At 37.8% G+C, this 17,714-nt stretch overlaps 2 protein-coding genes across 2 annotated transcripts; one reads left to right on the plus strand and one right to left on the minus strand.

Annotated features, from left to right (window-relative positions):
* Nucleotides 1-331: 331 nt before the first annotated feature.
* LOC121958225 (uncharacterized) lies at nucleotides 332-10,884 on the minus strand. The gene is made up of 4 exons (XM_042507098.2): nucleotides 10,466-10,884; nucleotides 5,607-5,861; nucleotides 1,105-1,158; nucleotides 332-1,019 (listed from the first exon to the last, which is right to left on the minus strand). The coding sequence occupies exons 1-4, from the start codon at nucleotides 10,554-10,556 to the stop codon at nucleotides 1,006-1,008; spliced, it is 414 nt and encodes a 137-aa protein (XP_042363032.1). The 5' UTR covers nucleotides 10,557-10,884; the 3' UTR covers nucleotides 332-1,005.
* A 1,099-nt stretch (nucleotides 10,885-11,983) lies between these two features.
* rpl30 (ribosomal protein L30) lies at nucleotides 11,984-15,714 on the plus strand. The gene is made up of 5 exons (XM_042506482.2): nucleotides 11,984-12,089; nucleotides 12,205-12,253; nucleotides 12,777-12,922; nucleotides 13,841-13,971; nucleotides 15,612-15,714. Exons 2-5 carry the CDS (start codon nucleotides 12,233-12,235, stop codon nucleotides 15,662-15,664), a joined length of 351 nt encoding a protein of 116 aa, XP_042362416.1. The 5' UTR covers nucleotides 11,984-12,089; nucleotides 12,205-12,232; the 3' UTR covers nucleotides 15,665-15,714.
* Nucleotides 15,715-17,714: the final 2,000 nt, after the last annotated feature.

A 17,714-nucleotide genomic window follows, 5' to 3' on the forward strand; every position in this document is an offset into this window, starting at 1 on the left:
TCAAGGACCACTTGCCCTGCGTGTTTTGGATTTCTGTCTGCTCCATCACAGCTGATTCAAATGATCAACTCATTATGAACTTGTGAAGCTGTTTGATAACTGGCTGATCATGATTCAGCTGTGTTTCACTGGCCGTAGCGATGTCTGCCTTCTGTCAAACATGATAGGACATCTCTACGGCCAATATCTCCAACACTCTGCAACTCACACCAAAATAGTCTAGACTGATAAAAAGCAACAAAGGTAAGAGGAAAAATATATGTTTGGATATATATATGTTTGGAGGTGAACTGTCCCTTTAACATATCAAAGAAAGTACATGAATTCGGTATCATTTTTTTAAGGTAGCCTTTTAATTTTTTGACTGCTCATAGCTTATTACAGATTTCAGGTCGTCTTCCCAGAGAGAAAAAATGACACATCAGAAGCAAAAAAAAAAAGGGTCTCATATACTTTTATCTCATTCGTGCTCTTATATTAATGTTGACAGTCTCAGCTTTTCATATTCATTACAAACATGGTTGTAAAATCAAAGCCAGCTACCCAAAAATAATATAATTTTAAAAATCAAATAAACTTTGGCTTTGGTTTCCTTAGAATTATAATTTTGTAGAAAAGTACAGAATGAACTCTTAGGTTAAATCAAGAAAACCTGCTATCATCATTTTCCATACAGGTAATACATAGAAATTTAAAAGACAATTTATCATTTAATTTATCCTGAAATGAGGACATCCTCTGAAAACAAACACGAAGTGCCTTAGATGTCTGTCTATATGCAGTTTGCGAGCAGAAATTGCAGCCACACACCATCATGAGGAGAAGAAGGCACAGTGATGACTGAGGAACCCTGACTGAAAGGGGTTTATCACAGGGATCTGCATCTTGGCAACAAGGTGAAGTCTTTCACACACAAACACACACCTACACATGCTTTCAGACGAACATACAAACAAGGTAAGACACTTCCAACAAACTCATCCATGCAGTCGTTCATGTTTCACTTCACTCGCTGGGGGCTGAAAACAAAGAGGGAGAACATGTCAGGGAGGTTCAGATGATTTTTAAAGATGATGTGACTGTTGGCATCACAGCGCCTCTCACCTGGTGCCTCCTCTGTTTTGGGCTCTGAATCAGTGGCGGTGGCCTCTGCATTTTCTGTTTGGAAAGATAGAAATATTTTTACATGCAAACAACAAACAAGTACTGTACATTTAAAGCTTTGGAGGCTGGATGGATTACTGAACAGGCCTACCAGGCACAGGCGTCAGGGCCCTAAGTGTCAGGGGCCACCTAGCCTTTACCTGAACAATGTCAAATTAATACTAACTGAAAATAACAACAACAAAAAACGATTAAAAATAACTGCAAAGAAACACAAAATAACTACAAAAGTGGCAAAAAACAAGGAGACATGAAATGATTACAGACTGACACAAAAAGAAAAGAGAGACATAAAATGACCTAAATAAGATACCGAATTGCCTCAGTGAGTACAAAAAGACACAAAACACCCACGAAAAGATGCAAACTGACCCCAAAGAGACAAAATTGGTCTGAAAGAGACACAAAAGTACCTCAATAAAACACAAAAATACCCCCAAAAATCACAAAATGACTACAAAGAGATTAAAATGACAAAAAAGACACAAATATATCCCAAAGAGACACAAAACGACAAAAAATACAACAAACAAAACAACCACATGGATGCACAAAATAACTAACTCACAAAATGACCAAAAAAGACAAAACTACCTCGATAAGATACAAAATTACCCCAAAGAGACCTAAACAAAAAGCAAAAACAAAACAAAAAAGAAAACACAGGTAGACACATAATGACTGCAAAGACACACAAACAACCAGAACAAGATACAAAATGACCTCACTCACAGAGACACAAAATAACCACAAAGAGAGAAAAAAAAACAACAAACAAAACTAAAACCAGAAACTATCTGCATGGTTAGATAAAGCTGTGGGCAAATGTTACTGAATATGTTATTTGTAATTTGGATGAACTGACCCTTTAAGACCACAAAAACATTCATTATTTTGCCTGTAATACCGTTTAATACAGAGTTGTGAGACCACGTCAGTGACAAACAGAAACACGTATTTACATTCAGTAACATTTACTTTTCTATCAAAGGCTGTTGAAAATGGTTTCTATCAAATCGACAGCTAACAGATCCAGGAGGGGACGAGCTGCCATGTCCGCTCAGCTTATGTGACACCTGATCCTCTCTCTCCACTGGCTGTGAAACAGAGGCAACAACATCGCCCGTGGCCAGTGGAAGCCCTATATGTGTTGGCATGCTCTAGTTTCTCTGTGGACTCAGATTGCACCTTAATGAGACCACGATGACAACAAAGTGTTGCCAACACACACACACACAAACACACACACACACGTACACACACACACACACACACTGCATACAGGCCGTCCATACAGGACTTTGGTCAAGCGTGAACTGAGAGAGAGAGTCATGTTGGATACCAAAGAGGGTCGAGATCAAGTGAATTCCAAGTTCGAGAAGAGTTGCTGACTAATTTTAAAGCCAGTTTACATTTATACATAATTTTAATTCATCTCAACACCACTTACGTTTTTTGGGCTGCATTCTGACATCCTTTCACAAGCGTTTAAACCTGAGAAAGCAGATCTGACTTCTTAAAAAAACATGAATTGATATGGAAAGGGCAAATTGGTGCTTAAAAATTTACCAAAATGCAGGAAATTAAGTACCTGATGCTTAAAATTTTCTGGCATAAGAACCTTTGGATTGAAGGATTATGTTTGCAATGATGGCAATGATGGCAGATAAATGTGTCTTTCTAGCAAATTTATTATCTTGAAGCTTCAGATTTCTGTATGATTTGACTTGTGGCTTGCTGGACTTATAGCAGGGACTTGATTTGCTCATTTATCACCACAGTAACTTGGGACTTGTGAGAGACTAGTACATATGTGACTTACTTCCATCAGTCGTATTAACAAAGCTATATATTTCTATAGACCCTGTAAGCACTACAAAAAGGAATGGCACATGCACAGAGTGAAAATCAATGCTTGAACCACAACAACAGCAGAAAACCTTTAAAGGAAATATGTTGTAATCTAAGGATGCAAAGTGTATTTCTTCCATTGCAGAAGCGCAGTGTTACCTTTGCTACTTTGTCCATCTTTCCTCAATGGACTGCATTACAGTGGTGGACACTTTGCATTCAACAAAGAGCAAACTGAAGAGCTGACCTCTTCAGCCTGTCGGCTGCTTGTCATTTGCATCATGAGGCAATAAGTGAGCTGATAGCAGTCAATGTAATGCTGCACTGTGTCATGCAGCTCCCAGCGGAGCACTTCCATGTATAGATAATCATTTAGTGTGCAGAGCGATTGTCGCTGTGCTGACCTGCAGTCGCTCTGAAGCACTCTCCTGGAATTAAAAGCGGGGATTATTCATGCTCACTTATTTTTAATTTAGCACATCCCCCTGTTACCAGAGCACTAGCAGGTTAACAGGTTCAGGATTTTCTCAAGAGACAATAAATATGCTTAAAATGTACCCTGACTATAGAAGTGTGTATTAAGTGAGGGAGGAATTGCTCATGCCATCCTTTAACAACAAAACTGTGTTGGCTAGACAAACGAGCAGCTTAAAAAAACTTGAGGTCTCTCAATAATCAAAGTTAACCCTTTAAAGCCTGAGCAAATTGGCTTGATTTCTTTTAAAACATGACAAAGCAGCGATTAGCAATGAAAGGAGAAATGATTCAAACATTTGCAAGAAGTTAGAAAAAAGTACAAGAAAATTACCGCAAAATTTGTAAACTAACAAACAAAATAATGAAAAAGAAAGATAAAAAAATAATAATGATAATTAAAATTTTGCAACATTATTTCCATTTGTAATTATCATAATTATGAATATCGTTTTTCCAAAGCACATTTCTAAGCAAGTTGTTCGTTGCCTTTTTTTCCATGTTTTCAAAAGAAATCAAACCAAAGTCCTTAGGGTTCAAAGGTTAAATTACTTGTGAAAGGCATCTGAAAGCAGCACAAGATAAATTATGTTACTCCAGGTTTCAAGGGGTTAAACATTTCATCCCTAACAACAGCTACAGCCAACAGCCCAATGGACTGTTCAGGCCTGAGTCCTATGTACACTGTCAGAAAATTATCACATTAAATGTATTAATTTATGACTACCTGACTAATTCCTCAATAATAACTAAATAATGAGATGTGTGACTTATTAACACATTTGTGTGGCTGTCCCACTGCGTTCATTAAGCTATTTCTGTGTGTTGTTGGATACCGCCTGGTTACCATTGCAGTGGGACTGTGGATGGTCTAGGGAAGGATGGAAGGGACATAATGTACCTGGTGTTGGTTGGGTCACTATGCAGGAGGCGGAGCAGTGCTCAGGTTACTGCTGGTCAAAGGTAACAATTGTATATTGTGCCTAATAAGTTCCCCTTCCCTCGGTGTGACACATGAACATTGTGACTTTTGTGTCTAGGCATTGTGGTTATGGCCTTACAGTAGATTATGTTTCATCATTATTATGAACCTATGAAAATTCCCCTATTTGTAGTGTTTTAATCCTTGAACATATCTTTTTGGAATGTTATAATAGAAAACAGAAAGCTGATGAGGCTAACACACATCTACATAAATCCACAAACATGTATGAGGCTCCATCCGAGTTATTATAGTTTTGTTGTATCAGTGTAGTGTTTTATTGTTTAAAAATGTTACGTTTATATTAGTTTCAGTATTAATTTTAGGTTTCTTTTCAAAATTTTAATAATAGGGTATTTTTCAGGGGCAAGATTGAATAAGTTAATGGGTATTACAGTACAAAACAACACTTTATAAAGGCAGTTGACTCACAGTCAAAAAGACATCCCAGTCTCAATAAACATATGTGTCAGTTCCTCCTCATACTTGTCGATCATTTTCTGTATTTTTATTTTATTTGATTTTATTTTAATTTAGTTTGTTTTGTGAGTACACAATATAATTTCAGTTATTTTTTCCCCTAAAGTTTTTATTTTTATTTTAGTTAACTTAAATATTAAATATTTCCACAGTTAGTTTTACTTTTTTGGTGTATTTTTTATTAACTATAATAACCTAAAGCTCCATTCTTATCTACCTTATAACTTGATAACCTTTAGCTCTATTCTTATCAGCTTTATAACTCTGTGAGATCAGTGTTTTAGATGTCACTAGAAAGCCACAGTCATTGTGTTATGAGATAGGAAAAGTGTTATTTGCATATAAAATAAAACTCAATGAAAATACGTAGAGCCTTGTAAGGGCTCAGATAACAGCCTTCAACTGGTAATTTTGCAGAGACAAAGTGGGTTTGATCGGATAAAGATTATAATATGTATACAGCAGATAGAAGAATTAATGTAGAACTAAATACAAAAAATGAGTATGTTTATCTGCAGCTTGCTCGCAGTCTACTAAATATTGTATTAAAAATGTATGTAGAATTGGGCCTAATCTCAAGTTTGTCAATGAATTTCTATTAATAGAGGAAAACTTGTCATTGGCCTGTCACAGTGCTGTTTTGACCCCAATTTACCTTGCTCCGAAGCTGCAGGCTCTGAGGAGTTTGCTTCTGTCTCTGTGGTGCTTTCTGCTGCTGCCTCTGTAGGTGAACTGGCTGCGGGTGGCTGAGGCTCCTCCCCTGCAGGTGGTGCAGCAGCAGCGGTGGTGTCTGCAGATGCTGCAGCTGCAGCAGGTTCCTCTGCAGGTTTAGCATCGCCACCCCCAGCGGGTGTCTGGTCCGGAATAGTTTCGCTGTCCTCGGCTACTTTGCCATTCTCATTTGCCACCCCTGTCAAGAACAGAAGTGTTAACATGGCACGCATTCCAAACATCCAAAAGCACAGTCTGAAGACATGTGAAACTAAAGTATAAAATATAAAACTTTTTCAAATTAATAGATCTACTAAAACTACAGTCAAGGTGCATGAGTTATGCAGCATATTGTTCCTATTCTCATATTATCAATATTGAGAAACACAAAATATTTGAATGTTATAAAGATGAGAAACATGATCATGTTTACATAAGAGTGGGCCACAGTATGTCTAGGATCAAGGTATTATAAATTTACACAGGGGTTACCTATGGCAGTGGTTCTTGAGTTTTAGAGGGTCCCTAGAAAAATGTGAAATAGTTTATTTTTAGTGAGCTCAGTGTGAGTAAGAGCCATAACAGTAACTACTCTGATAGGCTTCACTTTCTCCACAGTTGTCTCACCAACTTCAGGTGATGTCTTAAACATTCTGGTTTTAATCGTATCTAACAACCAAAATGTTTTCAGATGGAGCTCCCTGAATCAACATCTAATTAAACAGCTTTTCTGTGAACTAATGTGTATCATATCAGGGGTCCTTGACATGAAAAAGGTTGAGAACCACTGACTTACCGTAAAGTGCCTCCAATTATATTGTTCTATCTTCTTTTGGTAAAAACGTTCCTCACATGCATCTATTGAAGGTCTAGTGTGTGAGATATAATTTCATCTATCTGTGAGGTTGCAGATTGCAGCCAGCTGAAACTATCTAGAGCCAATGTTTGATATGTCCATTCTGGGCTACGGTAGAAACTACATTGTGAACTTTGTGGAAGAGGATCCTACATGTAGATATAAAGAGTTCATTCTAAGGTAAACAAAAAACCAAAAAAAAAAAAAAAACACAACAATTCTTAGTTTCAGGTGATTATAAAATAAAGAAAACAAAGTTATGCATATCATATACAATTTCTGACAATGTATCCCCCTGAATCCTGCACACTGGACCTTTGAGTTAGACGTTAAAGTCCTGGCGCTGAATATGTCTCCAGCTCAGATCTTTTGTTGCACCACTCTGCCCATTGTTTCCTTTTATCTCTCTACAACTGTCTGTGATAAAAAATGATCCAAAAAACGCTTGAACAAATGTCTCCTCACACTTCACATCATGGCAACACAGGGCAGTAGCACAACCACTTATGATGGTTACATGATGAACGGTGGCCGACACAAACAAACTCACACTGATCCTGTCAGGAAGAACTACTTTCAATATTTAAATGTGAGACAATTTGGCATCAACACTATGCTCTTGGGTTTCTGTTGTTTAAGTCCATGTTTATGTTGCCTAGATAATGGCTATAGAGGCTGACTTCACCCAAAACCAGAGACAAGTAACACATGTAATTATGGGTGCCATACAACACGTGATTGTACACTATTCAGGCACCTTCAGAAATTCTGCAGACTTCATTACTCTCATGACAGTATGGCAGGAGCGGCCAATGAGGAAGTGAAAAAAAGAAGCTATCATGCTTCCTAAGTTTCTGACAGCAATTGAAAAGAAATTTAAAGAAATATAGCTGTTTTTAATATTATATTTAAATACTATCATGTTTAATACTTTGAGAATTAAATTATTAATAAAAATAAGAACCTTTGAAGGCAGAGTGACTCTTAATATCCAAGGATTTAACTCCAGTCTCTAACCTCCAGACCCCCCAAAAAACATCAGCAATGGTATGTTGACTTCTTTATAAACAGAATAATAATTGATCAACTGTTCCTCCTTTGAATAGCTGAAAAAAAAAGCTAAACAATATGCCGCTAGCTGCCACAGATCATTGGCTAGGAAGTAAAAAATAGCATAGGGAGACCCCCCCACTGACGAATAACTGTAACCACAAAGGGTTAATGATTCTGTGGATTGTTGGTAATAAACATTAACCTCAACATACTGCACATTGCACCACTTTGTGAACAGGTTTCTATGTGTTTAGTGATATTGTGTGTGACTTCCTTGTTTTTCTGAGGGATTTGCAAGTATTTGCATGGATCATAGAAGTCTTAATAATCAGCCGTCTATGTTTGTATAAAGGAGACGTCTTTCTATTTTACGTTTGCCACAATTTTTTCCTTTAAACAAAGATTGCATTCTTTAAATGTTAAAAAAGAACGAACCTCTGCTTAATAAATGTCATCTCTCTGTCTTGGGGGTGGCAAGTGGCATCAGGTGAAGGAAATGAGCCACATGCAAAAAGAAGAAAACATCCTGACACATTTCCATCTGACCTCTAAGACGACGCAGGAATGCCTTGCTGTTCAGTTTCATTCAGCTGATTTGATTATGATGTTGAAGTATAAAAGCTAGTAACTATGTCAATATGGAGTTATGGAATGGCAAAGTGATTATTTTACAGTTAATGTTACTAATTTTCTGATGTGCATCAACTAATATAATATATTTAAAGTTTCACCACCATCCTATTTTAATGTGTCATGTACCTGTATGTACAGGTTTTTATTCTTCAAATAGGCTGGCTGTCAATTTGCTTAAAAAGACAGATATGAATTTAAAGGAGTGCATTGGCTTTACAATAAACCAATTACAAGGAAAAAGCCTTCTAAAGTTAAGGGGAAACTTGTGGGTACCCACATGGACAGATTATGAGAAAATGGGCCCCTGGGCACAGATATGCAAAGGGCCCCACCACCTCTCCTACACAGGAGCAAGACAAACAGATTTTGTGGTGGTTCTGCCTCTTTTTGTTGTTGTTTTGCGTCTCTTTTTTATGTATCTTTTTGTGATTTTGTATCTTTTGTGGTCATTTTTTTTTGTCTCTTCCTGCTTGGTACCTGCTAATTTGAGTCACATTTTGCAAGTGAAAGCCAGGGAGGTTCCTGGGGCTGTTCAGTAATCCATCTATGGGTGCCCATAGAACCCAATTTCATTTACTTATCATGAGGTGAAGGTTCAAGGGACCCCTTTGAAAATGACCGTGTCTGCTGTTCCCTCACCAAAACTGAGCCTAAATTTAGAACATTATTAAACCCTCTTACTGACAAGCTATGCTGACATGGCTGGTACCAATGGATGCCAACCCATAGCACTATCTCATGCTTACTTAAAAAAATGAGCGTGCCACAGACTCTTACAGGCAGTGACGTCTGCCTGTAATGTCGGGTGCAGCAGTTATTTCCGGGTGGCTATGTCCTCAGCCTTGAGGGCACAACTGCTGATAGACCTGGAGAGTGACTTACAAGCAGAGTACGAAAATGCGCCATTATCAGCTGACAACAATGATGAGATACAACATCGAGAGTCGTAGGGGTAAACTCTTTTTGGTGTACATCTTAACAGTGAGGTCAGAGGTCAGCTGCCGGACATGAACATAAACACACATTAGCAGTTTCTCAGCTCATTGTAACACTCACTCCCGTTTCTTAATTCAGTGTATTTCCGCATATTCGGTTATGTGACAGTGCATCCATCTCCGTGCTGTCGTTGCACTAAAAGGCCTTGAACTTTAAGGAATGCAAAGAGAGAATCGGAGCAAAAGGCATTCGCTCAGAGGAGGTCCCGCTTAGTGAATCTTTTACCAGTTTCTAACCTACCTCTTCTTTGAGGTCTGTCAAATCATAATTAAGCTGGCAGAATTGCAAACAAATTCACATTTATTGTGATCGCACTGAACAGATTTGTTGTAAATAAACATTTTACAGCCTCTGTAAAGCTAAATTAGTCCTGTACATATTTTTAAGTCCCTACTCCTCCTTTACACCACTAAATGCAAACACAGGATCCAGTGTTGATGGTTTACTTTGAAACGTGTGCTACTTTGCACCATAGTTGGGCCGTCTCTGGCCCACTACAAGTGTCCAAAGTGGCTTCTCCATTTCCTATTGAAACCATAGACTGTCACCAAATCTGCTTTCATGCCACTGTCTCTCTCTCTCTCTCTCTCTCTCTCTCTCTCTCTCAAAAAGGACAGAGAAAGAGACTGCTGTTAAGTAATGACAATAAACTTTCCCGTCTTGTCACTGTGGAGCTCTGGCTAACTAAAACAACAGATATCAGATACTGTACCCACTGAAATACATTGAAGATCATTTGCATGCAGACTGGGTCCTCATTATCAGAGCAACCTTCACCACAGTATAATTATATGGCTCATGTAACTCTGTTCAGAGATGTCAGTGAACTTCCATGATGACCCCAAATGGTACAAGGCTATTTATAGTATCTATAACTATTTAAAGTATGTTGATTAATGCACTTGATTTCAATAATCATTTGAGGACATAATATGAGTGGTCCCATTATAGCAAAAGGAAATTTATAGATATGTCACAGTCATAGTAGTGCTTTATTACCGCTTCAAAGTTTAGAGATGGATTATCTCACATTACTTATTTTACATGTAAATTATACAAGATTTCAAACGTATTTTTGTAGGGAAGTTATTGTTTCCAGTGTGTTGTTTCCAGTTTTCTAATACAAGTAACGTGTTTGGCCATTTATAATATGCTTGCAATGAATGCTCTCTAGCTGCAAATATAACACACGTTATTTGTATTTTCCACATATCCGACAAACCTAAGTGTTGCATTAGATATACTTGTAAAGCTTTGCGCATCACCTGTTGTGCTGGCTCCGTTGCTCTCCTCGGGCTTTGCACTGGGTCGAGTCGTATCTACCGCTGAAGTTTGGGAACTGGTGGAGCATCCCATCCTGTCCTGTGCACATAGAGGACTGTATAGTTACCTTCAGAGTCAGGAGGTGAGGAGAGGCTTGAGCTGCACTGATGACGTCGTGCATAGATATCGTCTCTGTAAATGGAGAGAACTCAAAACTGTGGGCAGCGAATCCCCTGAAGGAGAAACAAAAAGAGACGCTGCTCGTTAAATTCCTTCAGTCCCGTGCGTAATTGCGCATTGTGGTCCTTCCTCCAAAAAGTTTGTGCTGTGCCGACAAGTCTGTAAACAGCTGAGCACGCAGGTGAAATGTGTGATTTTGTTGTGTACTGTAACTTAGGCTGTTTCCAGGAGGCTGGCGCAGGGACCAAAATACATTATTCAGTCAGGGTGCAGCGCCCCTCTCGGGGCGGGGAAAGTAAACCTTGAAGTATTTTCCTCACCAAACTAACAACTAGGCTGACTGCCAATAACAATCCTGAGTGAACCTACTAAATTAAGTACTGAAATCCAAAATACAGCAATATCACTCCATAAAAATAGCCTAATCACTCACAAAAGAGATGTGTCAAAAGAAAAGGTAGGCTACCTAATCATTAAGCATAAAAACGACCCTTGTCCAATGGTATTATTTTTAATGTATTGATCTACATGCAGATTTTAGAGTTGTAGCTGGTTTGATGATACTAGCCTTTAAAAACCCTACTTATCCTAACCCCTGGGCAGTGCTGAATGAAAAATACTAACATCATCCCGAAAATACTCTACAAGTGGTAAGTTCTGCATTGAGAATGTTTAAGTAAAAGTATAATCAGAAACACGCAACCTAATTATTAAAAAGAACAAACGACAACAACAACAGAACATCCCCTAAACTACAAATTATTAAAAATAAATTAGACATCAACTTAAATGTTCATTAGAAGTAGTTGCCTACTAATTTACTATCAATTAGCTACTTGATTTATTGACAAATAATTTCAGCTGCATAAACAGTTGGTTAGTTTAATTCACAACAAAACATATTTAAAAACTCTTCCTTTAGTTTTAAGCAAAACATTATTGCTTAAAGAAAGTAGTAGAAACAGCTTTCAGATAAGTGCAGTGAAGTAAAAAGTACAATATTTCGGTATGTTATGGTAGGAAGTGGCAAGAAAATAATACACTGACGTAAAAACAAGTATGTCAAATTCGTACTTAAGTGCAGCACCTGTGTGTATGTAGTACTTTGTTACATTCCACCACTGTCCAGTAGTTTAATCTATAACACAGCAATGCTTAAAAGCATATTGCATATTTAGAGCAATTAATAGCCTATTAGCTTTAATTATTGTTTGCTGGTTTCTGTGTAGCCTATGTCTGGGTCTGTGGATTTAGATTTAAGTTCATTTGTTGTAATTATTTATACGCAATATTTCATGTAGCCTACTTTATTGATTTAAAGATCTATAAACCATAAGCAGAGAGGAATCTGCGCAGTACTCGTTTGCGCAGGTCCACCGACAGATAGCAGCGCGGTGCACCATGGGACTTCCTTTCTCTCCGAGGCCATATTGGAGTTCACTCACTGTAAGACGAGCTCTAAGTTTTTTGATTAAAAAATCACCAGGATTTGGTTATTTTAACATTGTGTTATCCTCCGAACAATAACGACAGTCTTGTCCTCCCTCCCTCCCGCTCGCAGGTCGGCCGGTCAGGACTAAACCGCAGAAATGGTGGCCGCAAAGAAAACGGTGAGTGTCGCTGGCTCGGCCCGGAGTGCACGCGCTGCTCCAGGGCCAGGCTGCTGCTTCACGTGGAGACTTGTTACTGTCCGGGCCTGCTAGCTAGCGCTGTAGCACCGCGCATAAACGTGTTTAATTACACGCACAATGTACAGTTTGCGTGAAATTATTGCGGTTGTGAATATTTGGAAGCACGTCTCGATTGGCACTTTATTTAGTGTCGTCCATCAGTTTCTCGGTTAGCGATCGTAGCTTTAGTTAGATTTACTAACACCGGCAGTCTGATGTTAGCTAATGCTAATTTGCTCAACGTAACGGATAACAGAAAATGTAGCAACAATTTTGTGTAATGTATTTAAACAACGTATTTGATACAGTTTCCTCTGTTGTATTTTTATGGTTAGTGGCATAGTCAATATTCCCACTCCGTGACGGATGACAATAACACGTAACAAGTGACAAGTGGTGAAAGTTAGCTTTGTAGCTCGGGTGCTGTCTCTAACTTTAGGTATGTACACGTATGTTTGTTCAGAAAAAGTCCATGGAGTCCATCAACTCCCGGCTCCAGCTGGTGATGAAGAGTGGGAAATACGTCCTGGGCTACAAGCAGTCCCAGAAGATGATCCGTCAGGGAAAAGCCAAGCTGGTTATCCTGGCCAACAACTGCCCTGCCCTCAGGTATACGAGGATAATGACCACATTCACACTCTTTCATTAGAATAACAAGTATTTGATATCATATTTAATGTGTTTGATGTTGTACGCTTGTAGTAACATTTGAGGGTTTTGTGATTTGTTAAGGCTTGTGTGTAAGTTTAACCTAGGAACCTGAGAGCCTGCATCATTGACATAGTTTCTGACTGAGCCGGGATGTAAACAGTAATAGGAATGAAGAGAAACACAATTAGCTTTTTTTCCCATCAACAAATTTATTTAATAAGTGCAGTACACTGATGGTGTGTTGTGCTCTATACAAAATTATGTTCAGTTTTACAATATATTTCACTTGATGCAGATGTTTGAATCATAACAGGGTGTTATAATTGTGGATTCTGTTGTAAGTTGTCTGCTTACATACTAGCGTTGTAATTTTACTGGAATTTCTGAGTTTTTAATTCCCTGAAAAATTGCAATATTTAAATACCTTTTTAATACCCCCTGGGGAGAATTTGGCATTGGGTTTGAGTTACAGTTTGCAAGTTATATTTTGAGATTAACATAACAAGGTTGAAATATGATAAGACAACTTTTTCATTCTTGGTTACTAGCGCAGAGCATTAGAATAACTGCAATAAACATTAACAATAAGAGGGAGAGAGAAAGGATAGCCAGTACAATTGAATTCATTCTGCAGAAAATGAGTATTGAAATGGTTTAAAATGTTCAAAACTGATATATATGAAAACATTGATGTTATTGACAGAACTATTACACAACAGTTATTGGTTTCTTGAACTTCTACAATTGCGTGACCTGTTTGCACTTTGGGGCATTTTTACATTTTCCTTTTTTTTTTTAAATACAGTTGCTTAACCAAGTAACTATTTGTATCTGCTGGTTTGACTCACATCTTTTCTTTGTGTCGACCCTGTTCAGGAAATCTGAGATTGAGTACTATGCCATGCTGGCCAAGACTGGTGTCCACCACTACAGTGGAAACAACATTGAGCTCGGCACAGCCTGCGGAAAATACTACAGGGTGTGCACACTGGCCATCATTGACCCTGGTGAGTACCTATCCTTTTGTGTTTGACACAATCTACAATAAGGTGCAGTTGTTTTTCTTTTACTGACACAAACATTAAGCTTTTTCTTTGGCTCTTTGGAGCTAATTCTGATGTCATGATAGAGTGAGCCCATACTGACATATTTTAATGGACAAATTGCTACTTTCTGACACAAACTTTTGCTAGACACTGCCTTGTAGCAAAATGGATGCAGAGATATTAGCCTCACTGACTGTTCCCAGCAAGCCTGTTTGAAAAAACTGACCTGCAGTAAATAAATACCAGCAAACCTTTTAACCACAACACCGAATTGTCATCGATTCAAGACAGAATATTTATATATTATATTTATATTAGCCTGTAAGTACCATAATGTCATTCAACACATGGAAGCAAGATACAGAGAGGTCAGAGGAAAATAATGTTTCATTACAGTTTTTTTATGTAACACTATTGTGGCTTCTAATGTAGTCCTGGTGTGTGCCCTTTTGTCCTGAAAAAAGACAATATTCTTATGAAGCATGTCATTACAGCTGGAGCCGTTTGTGCTATTTTGCTTCTTTGTGTCAAAATAGGATTTTTGAGTTTTTCACTGGCAGCAGACTTATTTAACTGTGCCAACACGACCTCCCTCTGTCAGTCCTTCAGCACCTTTCTAAAAAAGGTGGACACTGCAATATTTGACATATTTAAAATCCAAGTCTTTTATAAACATTAAAATAGGTGTTTCTTCTTTTGGCTTGAAATATGTGCTTTACTTTTGGGCATGCATCTCTTCTGTAGCTTTGCAAACTTAACAAATTGGTTCGTGGACAACATTATTCATCACAACACAGCTGACCGTAAACGGTCTGTTCTGTTTTTGCCTCGGTGCGCACAATTTTTCTTAGCTCTATTTTAATCATTATATCTGTATTTTTGTTTTATTTTTATACATGTTGTGAAGCACTTTATAGCCTTGTTTATATGAATACTACAAAATAAAGGTATTATCAAACTTATGAGAGATGGGGTGTCACAAACTGCATTTAAATCCCCAGTCGAGATTCATATTCTGAATGTGCCGTTTATACATGTCCAAAGAATGCTCCCAAAACCCAAATAATGCCGGCATGTCTTGATTGAAAGGTGCTACATTCGGCATAAGGCCTCATTTGGAAAATCCAACTGAATATGCGGTTTTAATACATCTTTAAAATAAATATCCCTCATATAAACCCAGTGCAGCCCAACAAATGACACTACAAAGGGTCTGCTGACCATAATTGTTAAAATACTGGGATCAATGCTTAGACTGCGGTTTGTCAAATCCTTTGATTATTTATGTATTTCCTGCATCCTTCCACTTGGTTTGCTCTGTCAATTTTTGCACCTGTTGTACCTGCACATCAGTGGTCTATTTAAAGACCAGTGGTTTGCTAGATGAAAGGCATTGGCAGTGCTGAGTTCATCTGCCTGTGCTTTCTGGCGAGTTAATGAGTGCTCTGTTGATAACCTTTACCTAATAATGTTAGTTTAATATGTTTGTGGGAGGCAATTAAAATAAGCTGTTATATTCAAGGGAATATATTTATATGTTTACATGTATATGTGTTATTTTTTATTTTCATGTGCTGACTTTATGTTGTTCTCTTCCTCAGGCGATTCTGACATCATCAGGAGCATGCCAGACCAGCAGCAGCCACCTCAGTAGAGCTGTTCCCCCACCCCGTTGTTATAAATAAAGTCGGTGTTAAGAGTTCATGTCGCTGTCATTTTGTTTTTGATCAATATGCTCTGCTTGTCTAGATACTGCAGTCCTGCAAGGAACCACCAGAGAGCACCAGTGTCCTCTTTGGTTTTCTGAGATGAGGTAGCTCACATAAACATTTAAGCTCTGTGCAAGGGATTTCCTCCTGTCTCTGCAGAGCTGTGCACAATTTGAGACTAACAGCAGGAAACGTCACGGAAATAGTTCTTAAACACTTGATCTTTCTTCGGTGACTTGTGTAACAAAGCACGACACCAGGATTAACTGTTTCATTTTAAATGACGATCCATCCAGCTGATCGCTTGTCACCGTGTTGTCAAAATTACGCAACTGCTGATCCTTGAATTTTTTTTTCACTTACATAAACCTTGGGGATGACCGTCTGCTGTATTAGCCGCAGCCCGTTGACTGTAATCGAGTAAGGACACTCCTTTCAGAGGTATTAAAGGCTTTAGTGTTATGGCTGCCTCTGTTACGCATACCATAGATGTCCTCTGACTTTGTGTGTGAGTTATGAATATACTGCCCAAAATTAAGAAACTAAGAACATTGTGGTTAAGTTTTCCAGCATAAATATGTCAAAGAAAATTCATGGTGTATGTTTTCAGAAATCAAAGCGTAGTATGACAAAAATGTCAACTTAAGTATGTATTAAAATTGTTTAAGTCAAGTATTTAATATAAAGTATGGCATAAACATGCAAAAAACATCTTAGTATAGGATTTCATGAAAATACAAAAGTGGAATTCTAGAATGTAAAACTTGCATAAAAAAGTCATGATATAAAAATTCCTAGTACACTTTGTCATCAAAGTAAAGATAAAAAAGTCATAGTGAAGTACATCGTCCTAAATAGTGTAAAAAATGCTTTAGTATAGCATGTTGGCAAAATAACATAAAATTCATAGAAAGGTATGTTGTCCAAAATAGCATTAAGAAGTCATACTATAGTATGTGGTCTAAAAAAAATAGCATAAAAACATAACAGTATATTATGTCATCCAAAAAAGTTTGTCCCATTGTCCCAAATAGCATAAAAATGTCATTGTGTTGGATACGGTATAAAATCTAATAAAACCGTCAAAGTATATAGTATGTCGACCTAAGTAGTATAAAAAAGTTATGGTATTGTATGACGTCCAAAAAATTGTTAAAAAAGTTGGACTGTATGTTACCCAAAAAAGTTTAAAGAATATGACTGTATAGTATGTTGTCCAAATAGCACAAAAAAAGTAATAAAAAAAAGTATATAATGTCATCCAAAACAATAATAAAGTCATAGCATATGTCATCCAAAATAGTCTTAAAATATCACATCATAGTATGTCGTCCAAAATAGTTTAAAGAATCATAGTATAGGTTTTTGTCAACAAAAAAAATAACATGCTAGTATGTTGTCCAACATAGCATAAAAATATAAGTGATGTACAGTACAGGCCAAAAGTTTGGACACACCTTCTCATTCAATGCGTTTTCTTTATTTTCATGACTATTTACATTGTAGATTCTCACTGGAGGCATCAAAACTATGAATGAACACATGTGGAGTTATGTACTTAACAAAAAAAGGTGAAATAACTGAAAACATGTTTTATATTCTAGTTTCTTCAAAATAGCCACCCTTTGCTCTGATTACTGCTTTGCACACTCTTGGCATTCTCTCGATGAGCTTCAAGAGGTAGTCACCTGAAATGGTTTTCCAACAGTCTTGAAGGAGTTCCCAGAGGTGTTAAGCACTTGTTGGCCCCTTTGCCTTCACTCTGCGGTCCAGCTTACCCCAAACCATCTCGATTGGGTTCAGGTCCGGTGACTGTGGAGGCCAGGTCATCTGCCGCAGCACTCCATCACTCTCCTTCTTGGTCAAATAGCCCTTACGCAGCCTGGAGGTGTGTTTGGGGTCACTGTCCTGTTGAAAAATAAATGATCGTCCAACTATACGCAAACCGGATGGGATGGCATGTCGCTGCAGGATGCTGTGGTAGCCATGCTGGTT

Source organism: Plectropomus leopardus, chromosome 17, assembly GCF_026936395.1.
Source record: "Plectropomus leopardus strain MGB_pleo_1.0 chromosome 17, ASM2693639v1, whole genome shotgun sequence".
Classification (NCBI taxonomy): domain Eukaryota; kingdom Metazoa; phylum Chordata; class Actinopteri; order Perciformes; family Serranidae; genus Plectropomus; species Plectropomus leopardus.

Coding starts and splice junctions, on each gene's coding strand:
- LOC121958225 (XM_042507098.2), bottom strand. CDS start 10,556: ATGGGATGCTCCACCAGTTCCCAAACTTCAGCGGTAGATACGACTCGA. Junction 5,862..10,465: donor CAACGGAGCCAGCACAACAG/GTGATGCGCAAA, acceptor TGTTCTTGACAG/GGGTGGCAAATGAGAATGGC. Junction 1,159..5,606: donor GCCTGCAGCTTCGGAGCAAG/GTAAATTGGGGT, acceptor CTTTCCAAACAG/AAAATGCAGAGGCCACCGCC.
- rpl30 (XM_042506482.2), top strand. CDS start 12,233: ATGGTGGCCGCAAAGAAAACG. Junction 12,254..12,776: donor TGGTGGCCGCAAAGAAAACG/GTGAGTGTCGCT, acceptor ATGTTTGTTCAG/AAAAAGTCCATGGAGTCCAT. Junction 12,923..13,840: donor AACAACTGCCCTGCCCTCAG/GTATACGAGGAT, acceptor GACCCTGTTCAG/GAAATCTGAGATTGAGTACT.